At 40.5% G+C, this 18,154-nt stretch overlaps 1 protein-coding gene across 3 annotated transcripts in view; it reads right to left on the reverse strand.

Annotated features, from left to right (window-relative positions):
- The window catches only part of LOC115686275 (GDSL esterase/lipase 4-like), a 32,522-nt gene extending 20,703 nt beyond the window's left edge, over nucleotides 1-11,819 (reverse strand). Inside the window, exons 1-5 of one of the 3 annotated variants that reach the window (XM_056314099.1) lie at nucleotides 11,412-11,819; nucleotides 3,913-4,034; nucleotides 3,570-3,794; nucleotides 2,594-2,843; nucleotides 27-148 (exon numbers count right to left, since the gene is read on the reverse strand). In XM_056314099.1, the coding sequence (XP_056170074.1) occupies nucleotides 27-148; nucleotides 2,594-2,843; nucleotides 3,570-3,794; nucleotides 3,913-4,034; nucleotides 11,412-11,667 (975 nt within the window). In that variant the 5' untranslated portion in view covers nucleotides 11,668-11,819. Of the gene's footprint in view, nucleotides 1-26; nucleotides 149-2,593; nucleotides 2,844-3,569; nucleotides 3,795-3,912; nucleotides 4,035-4,150; nucleotides 4,534-9,477; nucleotides 9,728-10,892; nucleotides 11,124-11,209; nucleotides 11,332-11,411 lie in introns of those variants that run through there. The other 2 variants (XM_056314098.1, XM_056314100.1) reach the window with 2 other exon arrangements.
- Nucleotides 11,820-18,154: the final 6,335 nt, after the last annotated feature.

The following is an 18,154-nucleotide window of genomic DNA, read 5'->3' on the forward strand; positions in this document are numbered from 1 at the left end:
AAGAAATAGATGACTAAGAAACATACATATCCCTTGTAAGTGTCAACCAAAGCACCAGCTCCACCGGATGCGAAATTCGCCCCTCCCATGAATTCACCATCTTTCATTTGGAGATATGGTGGAATCAGCGGCAGATTTGCATATTCAGCTGCATAACCAAAAGAAAAAGAAAAACAAAATAGAACAACAAATAAATTAAGCAGTAACTTATGAGGAAATAAATAGAATCTGTGTACAAGTTACACCCGGCCAAAATGAAGTTACCGATAAAATCGACGATGAGACGACCGTCGGAGAATCTTCCAGTGGGATAGCGGAAAAATGTCTCGCCGTAAGGAGGAAAATTTGCTCTGAAACCTGCAGTGGTGTTTATGTAGTTGTTGGTCCCTGCGTCGTTAATGGAGTCGCCGAAGATGAACAGAGCGGCATCTTTCTGAGATTGATGGTCGCAGCGAGTTGAGACGAAGAGGCTTGCAAAAACAGCGAAGAGAATGATGTGGACAGTGGGAGTCGACATGATTATCCGTGTTGCATCATGTTAGGTTGGCACATATATATGGACAAATATGGTGATAAAAGTATTTGTTACAAAGTCTTCAGTCCATGCATTGAACAGGACATTTGATCTTGGGAGAGAAATTGGAGAAACGTGGGAGATACGTCTGGACAAGTCGGAGTCCGACCATGTGTTCTTACTTTTATTCGCAAGAAGGCTTTCGTCAGGAGACAAGTCTCCAACCAATTTATTGTCGCTTTCTAGTACTTATCCAGAGGCCCACGCTGACAAATCACATGCTTACATGATTCACACTACCGGCTAACACCATCTGGAGGCAGCCTCAACCTGGGCCTCGCTCTGATCGCGGCTCACTCACGCGCCAACATCATAAAAAGTGTCCTGTTAGATTAAGGCCGAAGCGGGACTTATCTGCTGGCATAACAGCCTATATCTAGACATTGGAGTTCAGATGTATCTCCGAAGGCTGCTCCCCCTACGAAACCCTCTCAAGCGCGATTTAGTGTGCTTCTGATCACGACTAACTTCAGGCTAACGAGCCTAAAATGCTTTGTTCCATTGGAGGTTGCATGAGAGTTATTCAATCAATGCAATAACTCGTAAGCCTAAAATGTGAGATCATCGGAGCTGTGCATGTCCTTGAAAGGCTTCATCTCAATCCTTATCCAAATCTCGGGATCATCGGGGATGTAAAACTTCCCTAAGGTATTCCCTCTCCCTAGATAAGACAAAGATACACGAGAAGAAGAGAGAAAAAGTGATTTGGGACTATCACATCCGTTGATTAACTCACTGAGGTATTGTCCGCTTTCACCCGTCCCATACCGAGCCTCACGATTTGTCTTTTGGCGTATTGTTTTGATGGGTCCATTGATATATTTCTATATCTAAATATCTATATCTACATACATTAAACTAAGGGCAAGAGGTTTGACTATTTGAGATAGTTTCTTTAGATTTTGATCGTTCGGCAAGTTATGCGAGGTACGTGTATATAATACAGCCAATGATGAACAAAAAACAGCCAATGAAGCACTAACAAAAGAGCGATCGATGCATTAAGTGGGTCATAGATGTAAGGTACTAATTTGAAGAGGACTAGAAAGCCCACCATTTTCAGAAGTGCAATGCTAAACAACCTACCTAGTCCACTAGATCAATATCTCGACGGGGTCACACATACCCAATAACAGTCTGTCTGATCGGTCAGTGTACTAATTTTGTAGGTCAATCTTAATATACTTATTATTTCTCTTATGATGTTATCCTTTCTAATATACAATTGGTGGGCCTAGACTCGGTCCATCTCGTAGGAATGAATGGACAACCAATGCGGCCCATAACTTAATGGGCTGTATAATGTGATTAACTCTCTTCCCTCTTCCTTTTCTTACTTTCAGTTCTTTCACGTTTGACCTCATCTTAAGAACATTGTGCCGCGGGCCCTAAAATCGTAGTTAAAAGCATAGAACCAAAGCGATATTGAATCTCGTTTATTCGAACTTTTCCCAAAACATTCAAGGAATTCAAGTGCGTCGAAGTTTGAGCAATACTAGGGCTCATTTGCACATCCTCATTCTTTAACAGAAGTGCAACTATACAATCAATCCAACATCATCTCTCGTTATTCATAATATGATGTTTAAGCGGGATGTGATTATTTACCCACGATTTCAGGGAAAAAAGAGAGAGAATCAAGCGCCCTCATGCTTTGAACAATGCTTTCAGGTTGCGAGGTCTAACTACACTCATACTCCCATTCCACATCAACTGCGCATATTGTCGGTTAGCCTTGTCACTTGGATGGCCGGAATCAAAGAACACGTACTTCTCAGGATGACGGCATAATGAGTATTCCTTCACTCCTCTCTGGCCTCCACAGGTCGAATTAGCCTTATAAAGACCCGGACCACAACACGCGGTTTTCGCTTCCTTAAAACCTGAATCGATTTCACATTTTTAAGATAAGGACTTCTATTCTGTACACGAGCGATGAAAAAGGCACAAATCCACAAGTGGTATAGAAGCAATGACGCTTTAGTTTAGTGCCATAGCATCACAGCATAGATAACTTACCATATTTTGATGGGTATTGGATTCTCTCACTGCCTGAAGTGTAGAAGTCGAAGTAGGAGTACTCGAATCCTTGGAGTTGAGTCTCCAGTTTTGCCAGAATTGAAGTAAGAGCAACGTTGTGAAGCTTTGCGATCTTGTTGGCTTCGCCTGCGCAAGCACCATTTCTGGTCAATGCTCTCTTGCTTGGCACACACCCAAGTTGCCCTATTCCAATCATTGCAAATTTTCTTCCTCCTACTTCATATATTCCCTGAAAAGAAAAATCAGAAAGCCAAATCATCCCCTTGAAATGCCACAACGATTACCAGATGTTTAGCAAGCCTAATTATTGCAAGGCCAGAGCAAGACAGTTCCCTTGCAAACACACACTATATAGGGGGTAAGCGGAATGTGCCTTTGAGATCTCCCGAAGAGATGAACAAGTCGAGATACGCTCAAATACCAACTTACCGTCGAATGAAAAGAAACCGAAATATTTGCACAATTCTATGTTTGTACTGCACGCGGAGCAATATAGAGGACAATCAACTAAATGATATAATAGATCTTAGTTGGATATCAAATCATGGCATATGGACAAGAGAACGAGAAAGAATTACATTGAGAATGTGCTTAAGGGTCAGCTTTCGTACTCACTTGTCAATCTAGATTAAGCACTCATGTTTAGTCGTGTCAATGCAACATATCTTTATTGAGCATGCTTAAAGATCATATAATTCGAATTCATTTCATTTTCGAGTTTATGTATACACATTGGCTTTTGTAAATAGAGCTGTCGAATCGTGTTCATTTAAGCCAGAAATTGCCAGAAATCACGAGGCTCATAAGACCTACTTTTACATGAAATTAGATAATACTCTCTCGAAAATGGACGTTGTTAGAATATTTAAAATATTAAATCACACTCTCTTCTATAAATTTAAACTTTTAGAAAATATTAAAACAGGTGGATGTTGGAAATCTTGTGGTTTCGTACCTTGAGCACAGTGGTGATGTTTCCGATCACCATCCCCACGTAATCTTCCATGGAAATGGACTGAAACAGAGCAGGATTAAAGAAGAGAAAGCAATCATTGCTTCCGATGCTAATCAAGTAAACACCCTCCTTGATTATCCTCTTCGCCCTCTCGCTCCCCATGTCCTTCCTCAGCTTCTTCTCTAGTTGTTGAAGCTGCTTCAGCTGCATCTTCAAATCCACCACCTGATAAGTCAACAGCGCGAACTTATTCATTTCTCATCTTCCTTGCAGTCTCAAAAAGTGGAAATATTCGTGTTAATTAAAGCTTCGAGCCAAATAAATATATAAATAAGAGACATACAAATCCTTTGTAAGTGTCAACCAAAGCACCAGCTCCGGCGGATGCGAAATTCGCACCTCCCATGAATTCACCATCTTTCATTTGGAGATATGGTGGAATCAGCGGCAGATTTGCATATTCAGCTGGATAACCAAAGAAAATTAACAAAAACAAAATAGAACAACAGATAAATTAAGCAGTAACTTATGAGGAAATAAATAGAATCTGTGTACAAGTTACCCGGCAAAAAAGAAGTTACCAATAAAATCGACGATGAGACGACCGTCGGAGAATCTGCCAGTGGGATAGCAGAAAAATGTCTCGCCATAAGGAGGAAAATTTGCTCTGAAACGTGCAGTGGTGTTTATGTAGTTGTTGGTCCCTGCGTCATTAATGGAGTCACCGAAGATGAACAAAGCGACATCTTTCCGAGATTGATGATCGCAGCGAGTCGAGACGAAGAGGCTTACGAGAATAGCGAAGAGAATGATGTGGAGAGTCGGAGTCGACATGATGACCTGTGTTGGATGATGATCGTCCTCTTTAGGTTGGTACATATGTATGGAAAAATATGGTGATAAAAGTATCTGTTACAAAGTCTTTTGTCCCCGCATTGAACGGGACTCATGAACTTGAGAGATCCATTGGAGGAACGTGGGAGATTCGTCTAGACAAAGTCGGGGTCCGACAATGTATTCTTTTTTTCGCATGAAGGCTTTCGCCGAAGGAGACAAGTCTCCAACCAATTTATTGTCGCTTTCTAGTACTTATCCAGAGGCCCACGTTGACAAATCACGTGCTCACATGGTTCGCACTACCGGCTAACATCATCTGGTGGCGGCCTCGCCCTGAGCCTCGCTCTGATCGCGGCTCACTCACGAGCTAACATTATAAAGAGTGTCCCGTTATTTTAAGGTCGAAGCGGGACTTATTTGCTGGCACAACAGCCTATATCTAGACATCGGAGTTCAAAGTATGTAAAACCATCTCGTATCTCCGAAGGCTGCTCCCCCTACGAAACCCTCTCTAGCTCGATTTGGTATGCTTCTGATCACGACTAACTTGAGGCTAACGGGCTTAAATTGCTTCGTTCTATTGAAGGTTGTATGAGAGTTATTCAATCAATGCAATAACTCGTAAGCCCACAATGTGAGATCATTGAACCTAAGCATGACCTTGAAAAGCTTCACTCAGTTATTGTCCGGATCTCGGGATCATTGGGATGTAAAAATTCAAGAAGATATTCCCTCTCCCTAGAGAAGACAAAGATACATGGAAATTGGCGGCGCAAGGCGTGCGAGCACCGTCTCATTAAAATAAAGAATGCATCCATGGAGCACGCCGTCCCTGTATATCAAACGGACATGCCGCGGAGGCCCTTATAGGAGTGACAACTCATTTCCTTTGGTGAAGTTACTTTTTAACCGGATACCAAGAATTCAAGGGAAGCCTTTGGTTAAGAGGTTAAGAGGGGCCCATACTCTTTCCATCTCGACGATGAACTTAGTGGGCTGCATAATGAAATCGATTAATGTTACAGTGCCCCCACAATCTTCAATCTTTTTTCTTAAGTGTTCATTACGGTGAGAGAGATAATTGACATTTCATTGTAAATCATTCCTGTGTTTTGTCCCTCAAAATTAATCTAAAAGCATAGAATCAAGGGATAAATTGGTCAAATGAATTTAATTGTCAACGCTCAATTACCTTTATCTACTCAAGGGACCAAGAAAAAGTTCAAATTTGCCCAACTTTGAACAATTTTTCTATGTTATAAGGCCCGATTACACTTGAACTTCCATTCCACATGGATCGGCAAGCTGTTGATTGGCCCTTTCAATCAGATGGTTATCGAAGAACAATAATTTCTCGAGACGGCCTTTGGAAGCCGGAACGTAGGGTCATGATGATCTGGATTCCTTGACGCGGCATTATGTGAAAGAGCACAATGAATATTCTTTCACTCCTCTCTTGCCTCCGAAATTGGGGTTTGCCCTGTACGAGCCCGATCCACAACATGCCCTTTTCACCTTCTCGAAGCCTGAAATTATTTGTAGAAGAATAGATCCTATGACTTTTCACTGTCTATATAAATACGTAAGCATAATCAAGGTTATAAAGACTTGCATTACTGACCATATTTCGATGGGTTTCGGATTCTATCCCGGGTTGAATTGGAGAAGTCAAAGCAGGAGTACTTGAATCCTCGTACCCGAGTCTCCAGCTTTTTGAGAATTGAAATGAGAGCTATGTTGTGAAGCTTTGCAACCTCATTGGCAATACTTGAGCAAGTTACGTGAGGTCGGCAATGAGAGTTTTGACAGGAGGACTGTGGGGAGCGGCAATGAGAGGAAGAGTGAGGGATATTTATTAGATTTTTTAAAATATAGCAAAAAATATATAAATAAATAAAAGGGAGTGAAATTAAAAAAATAATAATAAATAATGTAATCGTAAATTCGTAATGAGTGTATTACTATTTGCCACCTTCTTTAATGGGAGTACTTTACTGTTGCTTTTTCTCTTTTGTGACTTTAATCAATTGGGCCACTCATGTGTAGTTCCTTAGAAAAAGTGCATTTGTTTATGGTGTACTTGTACTTAGTTGGAGCTCCTTGTGCTTATTTCTCGATATATATAAATAGGCCCTAGCGACGGCCTGGATATCTTATTATGTCGGGTGTTTTTGGGGTCGCTGATTGAGTTCGACAGTAAGAATTTGGCAAGTTCCATCGATGAATCATGATTTTGTTGGTCTGTAGAATTCAAACGGCAAAATTGCAAAGACGCCCATAAATGTTACCATACTTATTGCCTCTCTCTCTCTCTCTCTCTCTCTCTATATATATATATATATTATATATTATTTGTTCCGAGCGTTATAAGATATACGGAATGAGTCCTTACGTACTTAGGATTATGGACAATTTCTAACAGTATAATGAATTCTCGTTTCGACATGTTAAGTCGATAAGAAAAAGGAGACACCAAATACCTAGAAAAATTATGTATTTAGCCAATGCGGAACTTATTTTAATAGATGGGAAGTCGGAATCTCCATGCTCCGAAAATAGAATTGACGAAATGAAGAAAAGGCGCAATAATGACAAAAATGTCGAGTTCTTTCATAATCGTGTCCAGGAAAATTGCCACCCAAGTTACATTTACGTGCTCTTCCATAGGCTTGAATTTGACATGATTTGACACAATGTGACCTGTGAGAATTGACAAACCAACTGCCTCCTCATAACCAGCCATAAGCACCTTTGTAATCTCATGAACGAATCAGATGAAACCACATTGAACGGTTAATTAAAACAATAATCCAGATATGACATTTCATATCGGAGTAACAACAACACGAATGATCCGTAAATTTTAATTCAATATACAATATTGTCCCTAAATTTTTATTTGTGCGATGTGGGCCCCGAACTAGGTAAATTAAGCTTAAGAGCTGAGAGGTGTGACCGTTCGAGATGGTTTCTTTAGGCTTTGATAGTTTGGCAAATTATGCGACGTCGGTGTGCTTGATACAGCCGATAAAATGAAAGTCAATGAAGCAATGACAAAAGGAGAGTTTGTGACCAGGACTATATTGGCATATAGACCCAAAAGGCTATAGAGATAAATGATTAAAAGACATATTTAGCTCCCATAAACATCATTTATAATAATATCTGCAAAAAGTATCTAGAAACAAGCAACTTGTGAGTTCTGCTTCTTCTTTGCTTGCTATTCGGCACCCGGGTTCCATCTCCAATAATTTTTGTTCATGGCTATGGCTTCCGCTACTATTTGTCTCGAATCTACTCGTTGCTGACGAAACACGAAGTTATTTCTACTTCTCCAGATATTCCAGAGCACTCTGGCAACGATTTCTAGCTTCGGTGAGTCTGGCTTTGCCTTTTCACAGTTAATCACCCAATCTTCAATTCTATTAACACCTTGAAATGTGTCTTGGAGATTTAATTCCGACGCGACCCACACTGCACGAGCCTAGCAACACATGAAAAGAAGATGCTCCCTGGATTCAGTATATTTTTTGGCAGAGGACAAAGTGGCTCAGGTATTATCTTTCTCTTGAACAAGTTCTCTTTTGAAGGCAATGCATTCTGGCAAAGATTCTAGAGAAAAATTTTGATTTCGGGTATGTTCTTAGATTCCAGCTATTTTACCGTAGAGATCTAGGGGGTTTGGTAGGATGATAAGGCTTGGTTTACACTCTGCTGGTTTGCTGCTGCGCATAGTTGATTATAGCCACGTTTTCCTGTATAATCCCCAGATTTACTGTGCACCTAAACCTGCTTGTCTTTCTCTGTGCTATTTTCCAAAGGAGCGGTCAAAATCTCATCAAATAAGTTGCGTAGGATTTGTGATTTCCACTGGTTCTCCTCTTTGTTAATTACCTTTGCTACTCTTTGGGGTTTCCTGGTCCTACAATCACTCCTATTTCAGCCATCGATCCTCCCGAATTTCAGTGTCTTGCCCCTTTCCTGCGGACCATCTCACTTCATTAGAAATGCCTTCTCTACTTACCATCAAACTTTGCCATCCGCACGAAGGCCTGCACCCCTATTCCTGCCTGGTGCCTACAAAGAGTCGACATGCGGAAAATATATTCCTTCAATAATTGGCTCTATAATGCTGATGAATTCCATGATAATCTCCAAACTTGTTTGCCCAACATTGCGTTGTTGAATGTGATAAGATCTCTAGAGCCGAGCCCACCTCTGTCTTCTCTTTTCTTTAGCTCCTCCTATCCCCTCCTATGCTGCCCTGACTTAGATTCACTATTTCTCCACCAGAAGGACGCAACCTTCTGTTCAATGGCTTTACAGATAGATACTGGAATGTTGGACAGGTATTGTCCAGGATTAGGGCACAACGAATAAAACCCTACAAACTGCGTGTAATTTGCAAGACCGCACACACATACCAAAAACCTTAACGAAATCAGTATTGGAAACTTGTAGGATTTTCCGGCGGGCTTCTAAATATCCTGGCAATGGAATAGATCATTGATGTGATATATGCTTTGATTTGATCCTCATATAATCAAACCGTAATAACATGCCTCATTTGTTCATGAAATGAAGTTTGATTCCCATTGTTCGCATTATTACAACAGTATTGCAATCACAAAATCAAACCGCACTAATATGCCTCATTTATTCATGAGATGAAGCTTGATTCCCATTGTTTGCCCAAGACTTTGAAAAAAGAAAAAACTCAAATGTTGCCGTGTTTAAACAATGCTTCCAGGTTATAAGGCTTGGTAGTGCGCGAACTTCCATTCCACATCAATTGCGCAAATTGCCGGTAAGCCCTCTCGCTTGGATGGTAGGAATCGAAGAACAGGTATTGCCCAGGATTAGGGCACAATGAATACTCTCTTACCCCTCTCATGCCTCCGCAGCTATAATTCCCCCCATATGGACCCGAGCCGCAGCATGCTGTCTTCCCGTCCTTGAAACCTGGAAGTTAATTTCGCGAGGTTAGCGAAATCCACATCCTTCCTCGCCAGAATGTGCTTAAGAATCAAGAAAACAAATTTAAGGCATAACAATAATTCCAATGACTGACCATATTTTGATGGGTATTGGATTCGTTTATTCAAGGAAGTGTACAAGTCGAAGAGGGAGTACTTGAATCCTTGCAACTGAGACTCTAGCTTGGCGAGAGCCGCCGGAAGAGCCACGTTGTGAAGCTTCACTAGCTCGGTGGCTGGTCTCGAACAAGAACCGTTTCCGCCGACCAGTCGGACGGCCGGGAGGCACCCAAGTGGTGGCATTGCAAAAAATCCAAATTTTCTTGCTCCAACTTTATATATTCCCTGCAAAAAATAGAAAAGAAAAATCGAAGATCCATTTGTTGCCAACTACTTAGAAATATTAATTCATAGGCTTACATACAATGTGGGGCATACAAGAGCAAAATACAAATGATGAAGCCAACTACTTGCACACTGCCAAAAAAAGGCATGGCACTCTTCAAAACTCTTCAACGTAGAGTGAAATAAAATTTTCTTTTGGGTGCATTATTAGAAGGATTATATTAAATGAGAGAACTTGAGGCGCTTGTTAAGTTTACTTAATATATAACAATTCAATTTTCAAAACAATAACTACAACAAACACGGGGAAAATTATTGTAGTGAAAATCGTTAAGTTTTCTTCTATGTCTATTTAGTAAGTGTCCTTGAAGCACTCGTCAATTGAATACCTATTCGTCACGACGGAAAGATCGACTCTTCAAGAGAATGAATAAAGTCACCGAAAATGAAAATTGGATATTATGTGTCTTGAGTGTGGAAAGCTTGTTTGCTTAATTCGACTTTAGTTCTGGAAAACTATTTTCAAAGGAATTGCTCAGAATCAAACAAAAAATCAGGCCCCCACTAAACTATAAAGAAGAAGATGCGTTGGTCAACAAAATCCATTCAATAATGGTAACCCGGTGGGACTTGTTTATGCAGATAATAGGGCCAGCGAATCAAATTGACAAAACGGATAAAGTTGACTAAGGTTCACGAGCACAGCAGCTAACCCAAATTTGTCTATAGTTCTCTAATATAACGTCAGTGTAATAATATCCTAACACATCCATCGTTGTTGGATGAATGATATTTGCATTTGAAGTTAGCTTCTTAATTAAGTTCTTCTGCGTGTCTATAACCCAAAATTGAATCTTACCAATTGTGGATCCAATAAAAATCCCATCTTTTAAGTAAAATTAGAACACCTTACGAGTAAATAAACTCCTACAAAGAATTTATCATCTCTGCTAGGGACGCACATGGATCCAATCTCTAAGTTGTCAAATCATATGGGTCCAGATAAGATAAATTATTTGGCATCATATACACCAGAACGGTGATATGATATAAAATGCCAATCATATGAGCCCCACGTGAGATGAAATCAAATGTGCTCATGTGCACTGGAATGATGCAAAGTATTGCTCGAGAAACGGACCCGAATCAATAGATATATGTTTACCTCAAGCACAGTGCTAATGTTGCCAACCACCATCCCCACGTAATCCTCCATGGAAATGGACTGAAACAGAGTGGGATTGTTGAGCACAGGGGTCAAGTAATCGTTGCCTCCGATGCTGATCATGTAAACGCCCTCTGAAACTATTCTCTTCGCCTTCTCATCCCCCAGCTTCTTCCTCAGGCCCTTCACCAGTTTCACAAACTGCTTCAGCTGAGTCCCGAGATCCACCACCTAAAGAAGCAAAAGTAAGGAAGACGACCCAAAAGGGTTATATGAAAAAGCATCAGAGAAAAATAGAAGGAGGAGGCTCGACATACAGATCCTTGGTAAGTATCAGGTAGAACACCAGCTCCACCAGACGCAAAGTTCGCCCCTCCCACAAATTCGTTGTTCTCCAGCTGGAGATATGGTGGAATCAGTGGCAGCTTCGCATATTCAGCTGAATCACCCAAAAAGATTTTGATTATGCAATCAATTAGTCATGGGGGAAGAAAAACCAAGAATATGGAGAAGTCATACCAATAAAATCAGCAATAAGGCGACCGTCGGTGAATCTGCCGGTCGGATAGTGGAAGAAAGTCTCGCCATACGGAGGGAAGTTTGCCCTGAAAGACGCGGTGGTGTTTATGTAGTTATTGGTTCCCGCGTCGTTGAGGGAGTCGCCGAAGACGAACAGCGCGACGTCGTGCTGGGGCCGATCGATGTCGCAGCATGTCGAGGAGAGGAGGCTCGCGAAGATGGCGAAGAAAAGGACGTGGATATTCGGAGTCGACATGGCGATCTTGGGTCGGACGATGCGGCGACTCTTGGGATTTTTGTACGACTTAAATGAGTAACTTGTGAAGAAGAAGGCTCGTGATAGCTCTTTCCATTATTGGATAAACGCAGGACGTCATAAATTGGCATTGTCAAACTTTTGGGGGGCATTTAAACATTTTTGCTTGCATAATTTGCATTCTGACTTTCACTACCCATTTATAAAATGGTGAAATACGTCTGGACAACTCCTAGATCCGTACTTCGCCTTTTTTTATTTTCAATTTTGCGGTCCACCAGCAACTTCAACACATCTACACAGAAGTTTCAGTCGAAACAACTCATTATCAAATTTATAATCCCTTCCCTACTTATCCAGACATTATGCTTGGATCATATTATTAGACCATTGATGGGTCCATTGATCTATTTCTATATCTAAATATCTATATCTACATATTTAACTAAGAGCAAGAGGTTTGGCAGTTCGAGATAATTTCTTTAGATTTTGATTGTTTGACAAGTTATGCCAGGTACGTGTGTTTGATACGGGAAAATATTTAGTAATTCGTAACCACCACATCAGCATTATATGTGGCGTACTTTCACGTATATCCACTAATATATTGACACGTGTCCATCAATCCATGTCAATAGCTGACGTGGAATCTAAGTAAAAAATTTAAAAATCTCTTCACCTCTTAGCTCTCTCTATCTCTTCTTCCTCCTATGTCCATAGCCGACCGACCTCCACTCCTCCCACGCCGTCACCACCAGCAGAGTCGCTGGCGCCATGACCAAGCTGACCACCGATGCGTCCAAGCGGGCATGGCCAGCTCCCTCTGTTTTCTCCATCTCGTCGTTCTCCAGATCTCAAGATCTGGCCGTCCATGGCCGAAATCGTCGGTGCTCGTCCATGGTCTTCGTCGGCATCGTTCATCCATGGTCGAACGCGTTCAGGCATCGTCTCTGTCGTTCATCCATGGCCGACCACAAGCCGACGGCAAGGAACGACAAATCTCGATATTTGAGCTCTGTCCATGCCTTCGAGATCTTGACCTCGCTCGTCGCCATGGCCGACCACAAGGGACAACTGCAAGAAGATGGCTTCCTCTGTTTTTTTTCTTGATATTTGAGCTCTGTCCTTGGCCTTCGGGATCCCAAATCTGGAGGCACGACTCTAGTCCAGATCTGGACGGAAAACCACTGCGAGCCGCCATGATGATAAAGGAGTGGCTCGGCCGTCGACGGGGCCAACCACGAGCTGATTGCAAGGGACGACAGAGCCGGTCACGAGCGACGACGGAGGAAGATGGAGGCCACCAAGAGCACGACGGAGGGGAAGCTTCCATGGGTGAACAGATGCAAATGTTTTACTTTTATTCCATATCAGCAGACACGTGTCCATTTGCGATTGGATTTGAGTAAAAAAATACATACCACCTCCGCAACTGATGCGGTAGTAACAAATCACTAAATAAAAGAAAGAGAATATCCATACGTAATAATAGTTATTTATGGGCTTCAATCTAAACTATCAATAAAATATCAACTCAAACTATAAAGCCCTCTCGCGGGAGTGCTGCCCCTTAACGAGGAATACGAACCACACCCCAACATTTACGTAGTCTACTTGAGTGGATTTTTCGTCACTGTTCATCATCCTTATCTGCTTTTTTTCTTCTTTGTTCCTTGTAACGTCCATTAACAGAGGTGGTCGAGCTCAGAGCTCAAATCTGGGTCGGCGATTTTATAGGAACTTGCTTGCAATCTATCACGCAGCTTCCGGAGCCACAACTTGTCAATTTCAACTCAACAATACCTAGGTCAATCATTTCCAACTTGAAAAACTTGCTAAAGCTACAAATTTCTCAATCTCAGCTTCAAGAACATGAACTCCTATTGATAGTGACTAAGTGTGACCTCCTTCAGAGGTTAATCATTACAGGAAGCTCAAAGAAGCTTAAAGAATTGTGGGTATTGGAATTAGGGGTGTGCAAAAGAACCGGGACCCGCCCGGACCGCCCGGAACCGCCCGGAACCGGACCGGAACCGGTGGTTCCCAAGGGAACCGGTCCGGTTCCTGGTTCCAATTTTTTGGAACCGGTACTGTTTGGGCCGGTTCCCGGTTCCCGGTGTGGAACCGCCCACCCGCCCACCCGGACCGGACCGGTAATATAATAATAATATATTTTAATTTTTTAATTTTTAATTAAAAAAATCTGACCAAAAAAAATTTAAAAAAAGAAGAAATTTTGTTATCATGTCTGAAGCTCTTGTGTAGTTGGGATACCTTGGTCATTTTTCTCAATAATTAATGAGTAACCACTTGATTTATGGATGACGTGGTTAATATAATCGATCATAGTGTAGGAATTGTATGAAAAGTTATGTTCTTTTTCTTTTGTTCTGTTGATCCGATGTTGGTCCACAGATTTTTTTTTTATTTGTCTAGGAAAACTTGTTGAGACCGGTTCCATGGACCCGCCCGGGAGAACCGGACCGGACCGGCGGTCCGGTTCTCGGGCGGGTCCATGGAACCGATTGGCGGTTCTCGGTTCCAATTTTTGGAACCGGTCCTCATTGTAGTGCTAAGGCGGTCCACTTCTGAGGTCGGGGAACCGCTCACCCGGATCATGCACACTTTTTCCTATTGGAATGTCCCAAGCTAGTTGAGATTAAAGCCTTGTCACTCTTCATCGTCCTCTTCGCACGGACTCACTTGGTCACAGCTTCATTGGTGATCATCCATCACCACCTAGACCTCTGATGCTGTTCGTAAAATTCTGCACGTGTCAACGAACGTGTTGAACAAGTAATACAATGATGAGAAGAGTATCGTCCCACAGAGATTGATGATAATAAACCAATTAAATATTAAAAATAGACTAATTCTAAAATTTATCTAACAGATCAAAATATAATTAAGAACAAATAAAAATTGACAATTTTTAAAAACGAAATTTTATAAACTAAAGGCAGATAATCAATCAGGTAAAATATGTCAGAGCATCCGATTTCACCATAACCATTAGATATGAATTTCGGATCATTATGCATACAAGAACAATATCAAACATGTGATAGCGGAATTACCTAGTCTATTTACTATCCTATCCTTAGGTTTAGCAAACCTACTCAGTTTATCAATTCACTATATTTCTATGTGAATTTAAATAAACATAAGCGCATTAAAATCTGTGAATATTCTCGGTTTACAATGAATCTTTTGGACCACCTTATCACCGAAAGCTACACAAATAACATGGTATATTTCTATCCACATTTAATTCATGGTTATTTATTATAAGGAGCAATTGCATATTATTACTTCTCAGTCTCAAATATGCACATCAGATCATTCAAGTGGTGGCCAATCACCTAAACGCATTAAGCACAATAATATATAACTCACATGAATGAAATTACTTGCAAAGCATAAAAAGCATGAAATTCATATTATCATGGTTAGGCTATATCGTAGCTCTAACAAAGAAAATTAGAACATAATAGAAGAAGAAACGACAATAGATATTAAACCAAACATCTTGAATCAAAGAACAAGAATTCTGTCACCACTTTTGTCTTCTTTTCAAAATACTTGAAAAACTCTCAGAACACTGAAAACAAAAACGATCTAAAAAAGAAAAACTCCATGTTCCCCCAAGTTATCCTATTTATATGATAACATCCAAGACTCCTCTCACAAGGCAATTGCTTCTTTTTCGCATAAAATTAGGGAATAAATCGCAGAATTCTCAATGTGATATCCACCTTCTAACTCTTCTTTGGGTCGCATATTCTTTTCCTTCTTTTTGTCATATTTTCATTATTTTCTCCATATCTCAATATTCTGCATAAACAAGGAAAAATTAAGTAAATAAAAGGAAATCCAAATATATTCTAACAAATATTGCATTATTTATTGCCTAGAGTAGATAAAATAACTCTATTTTTATAGAGTTATCAGACGCCGAGCCACGACCTTCAACAACATGTCCGCGACGGTTGACGGTCATTGGAATCATCTCTGACCATTAATTTCAGCTGAGACCCCTATTAATTATTCTGGTTTTTCAAGCTTCAAAAGCCATTTTTATTGGCCACCGCCTTTGCTCAGCCATTCCCGAAGCTTTGTTGACCCATTTCGTGCCTGGGCGTAGCCAAAACGAACCCAAGCTTTCTCTACAACCACCGTCACTGCAAGGGCACGGATCGTTTCCTCCGCTCTGTGCCCTATGGGCGACCTCCATTAATGGAGATTGAAACCTGCGATTTAGGCATCTAAGGTTGCACGACTCAAATTCGAGGTCATGCGACCTAAATTTGAGCTCAAGCACTTGGAGGTTGCAAGGAATCGAGAAGAAGAAAAAAAATATGAAGGTGATGAAAAGTGACGAAAAATCAGCGTATGCAGACAATGTGGATTTACAGTTGACGTGGGAATGCCACGTTAGATGACTAACAATAATTTTGATCGGAGGGTTAATATGGGCAAATTTGGGACTATAATGAAAGTTGGAGATTTTTTTAGACAAAACAAAAATTTAGGGTAGAATTGGGGCAAAAACCTAAAATTTGGGTTCTTTAGGGAATTAGGCCTCGAAAAAAAAAAGAATGATCGATATATTAAGTAGGTCACAGATGTGAGGTACTAATTCGAAGAGGACTAGACGGCCCACCATTTTCAGAAGAGCAACGCCAAGCTACCTAAAACTAGTCCACAAGATCAGTATCTTAAATGTGTCACGCATTCAATATCCTATAAGGGAAAATGATACAAACAGTCATTGAACTTTGGTTCAATGTGCAATTTAGTCCCTAAAGTTTTAATTTGTTCAATGTGGTCTATCAACTTTAATCCGATGTGCAATGTGGTCCATGAACTTTTAATTTGTTTAATGTCATCCCTGAACTTTTGTTACATGTTCAATTCAGTCCCTGAACTATATGAAAATGTTCAATACAGTCCTTTTCATTAATTCAAGTTTAGGGATTGCATTAAACATTTTTATATAGTTCAGAGATTGAATTCAACATGCACCAAAAGTTCAGGGACCACATTAAATATTAACCTAAAGTTCAGGGACTACATTAAACAAATTAAAAGTTTATGGATCAAATTGCACATTAGGGCAAAGTTTAGGGACTGTTTGTGTCATTATCCCATTCTATAACAGTTTGTCTTGTTGATTAGTGTACTAATCAGGTCGATCTTAAATAGACTTACTACTTATCTTATGATATAACCTTTCTGGGAGAGCCCATAAACTTTCTTGAATACATTAGAAGGCCTGGGCTCGGTCCATCTCGTAGGAATGAATGGATAATCAATCTGGCCCATAATTTATGGGCTACATAATGAAATCGACCGTCTTCCCTCTTCTTTTTCTTACTTTCAGTTCTTTCCCGTTTGACCTCATCTTAAGAACATTCACTATGCTGCGGGCCCTTAAATTGTATTTAAAAGCACACAACCACAGTGATAATGATTCTCATTTATTCGAACTTTTCCCAAAACATTTAAGCTATGTTTGGTGGATCGGATAAAATTCCGGATAGGATAACTTTTATCCTATCCAGTATTTGGAGTGACGTGAAATCCGGATATGACCGGATATAGTTCTGATAAAAATATCCTACCTAGGGGGTGGGATAGATCTGGATAGAATCGTAAATATGGATTTTTTTTACAAAAAAACTAAATTTCATAATATCCGCAAAATATTCTGCTATCCCTGTAACTTTTGCCCTCTCCCTCTTCTTCTTCGACTTGTTTATGCTCTGTTCACATTCACGAATCACCCACCACCAAACGGAGACAAGAAAGCTTTGAAAAATCCCTGAAATTCACTCTGCTTCGCTCCGACTAGTGATTAAGGTTTTGATTCTAGTTTGGATTTTTCATGCCTACGAGTACACGTCTCAATTGCATATATACACAATCCTCGCGCTCTATTGCATTGGCAATGATGGGTTGTGCCAAAACAGAGCATCACAAGGTCAAGTTTGTTCAAGACTAACTTGACGATTTTGAGGGGTCGCCACCGTGTGTATGAGTGTTATCGGGAATAAGAACGCGGGACTACAGAAATGTCACAGCTTAGGAGAGAGGAGCTTCCTCCGGTCATTAGCGAAACAACGAAAGCGTGAAGAGTGGAGGAAGTATGAGGATGATCACAGAGAGATATTTAGTAGATTTTTAAAGATTTTAAAAAAATTTCAATCCAGGTTATACCAAACATATGATAGGATTTTTTACAATCCGGAGGATATTGAGAGGAGTTTTAATCCTATTTTATCCTATCCTATCCCAATCCAAATTCGGACGACCAAACGCGAAGAATTCAAGTTTGTCAATGTTTGAACAATACTGAGACTCATTTGAACATACCCATTCTTTAACAGAAGTGCCACCGTACAATCGATCCAACATCATCCCTCAGTTATTCGTAATATGACTTCTGAGTGGGATGTGATTATTTACCTATGATTTCATGGAAAAC

Source organism: Syzygium oleosum, unplaced genomic scaffold (genome assembly GCF_021117445.2).
Source record: "Syzygium oleosum isolate NSW1041296 unplaced genomic scaffold, Sole_v2.1 Sole_v2.08, whole genome shotgun sequence".
NCBI lineage: Eukaryota > Viridiplantae > Streptophyta > Magnoliopsida > Myrtales > Myrtaceae > Syzygium > Syzygium oleosum.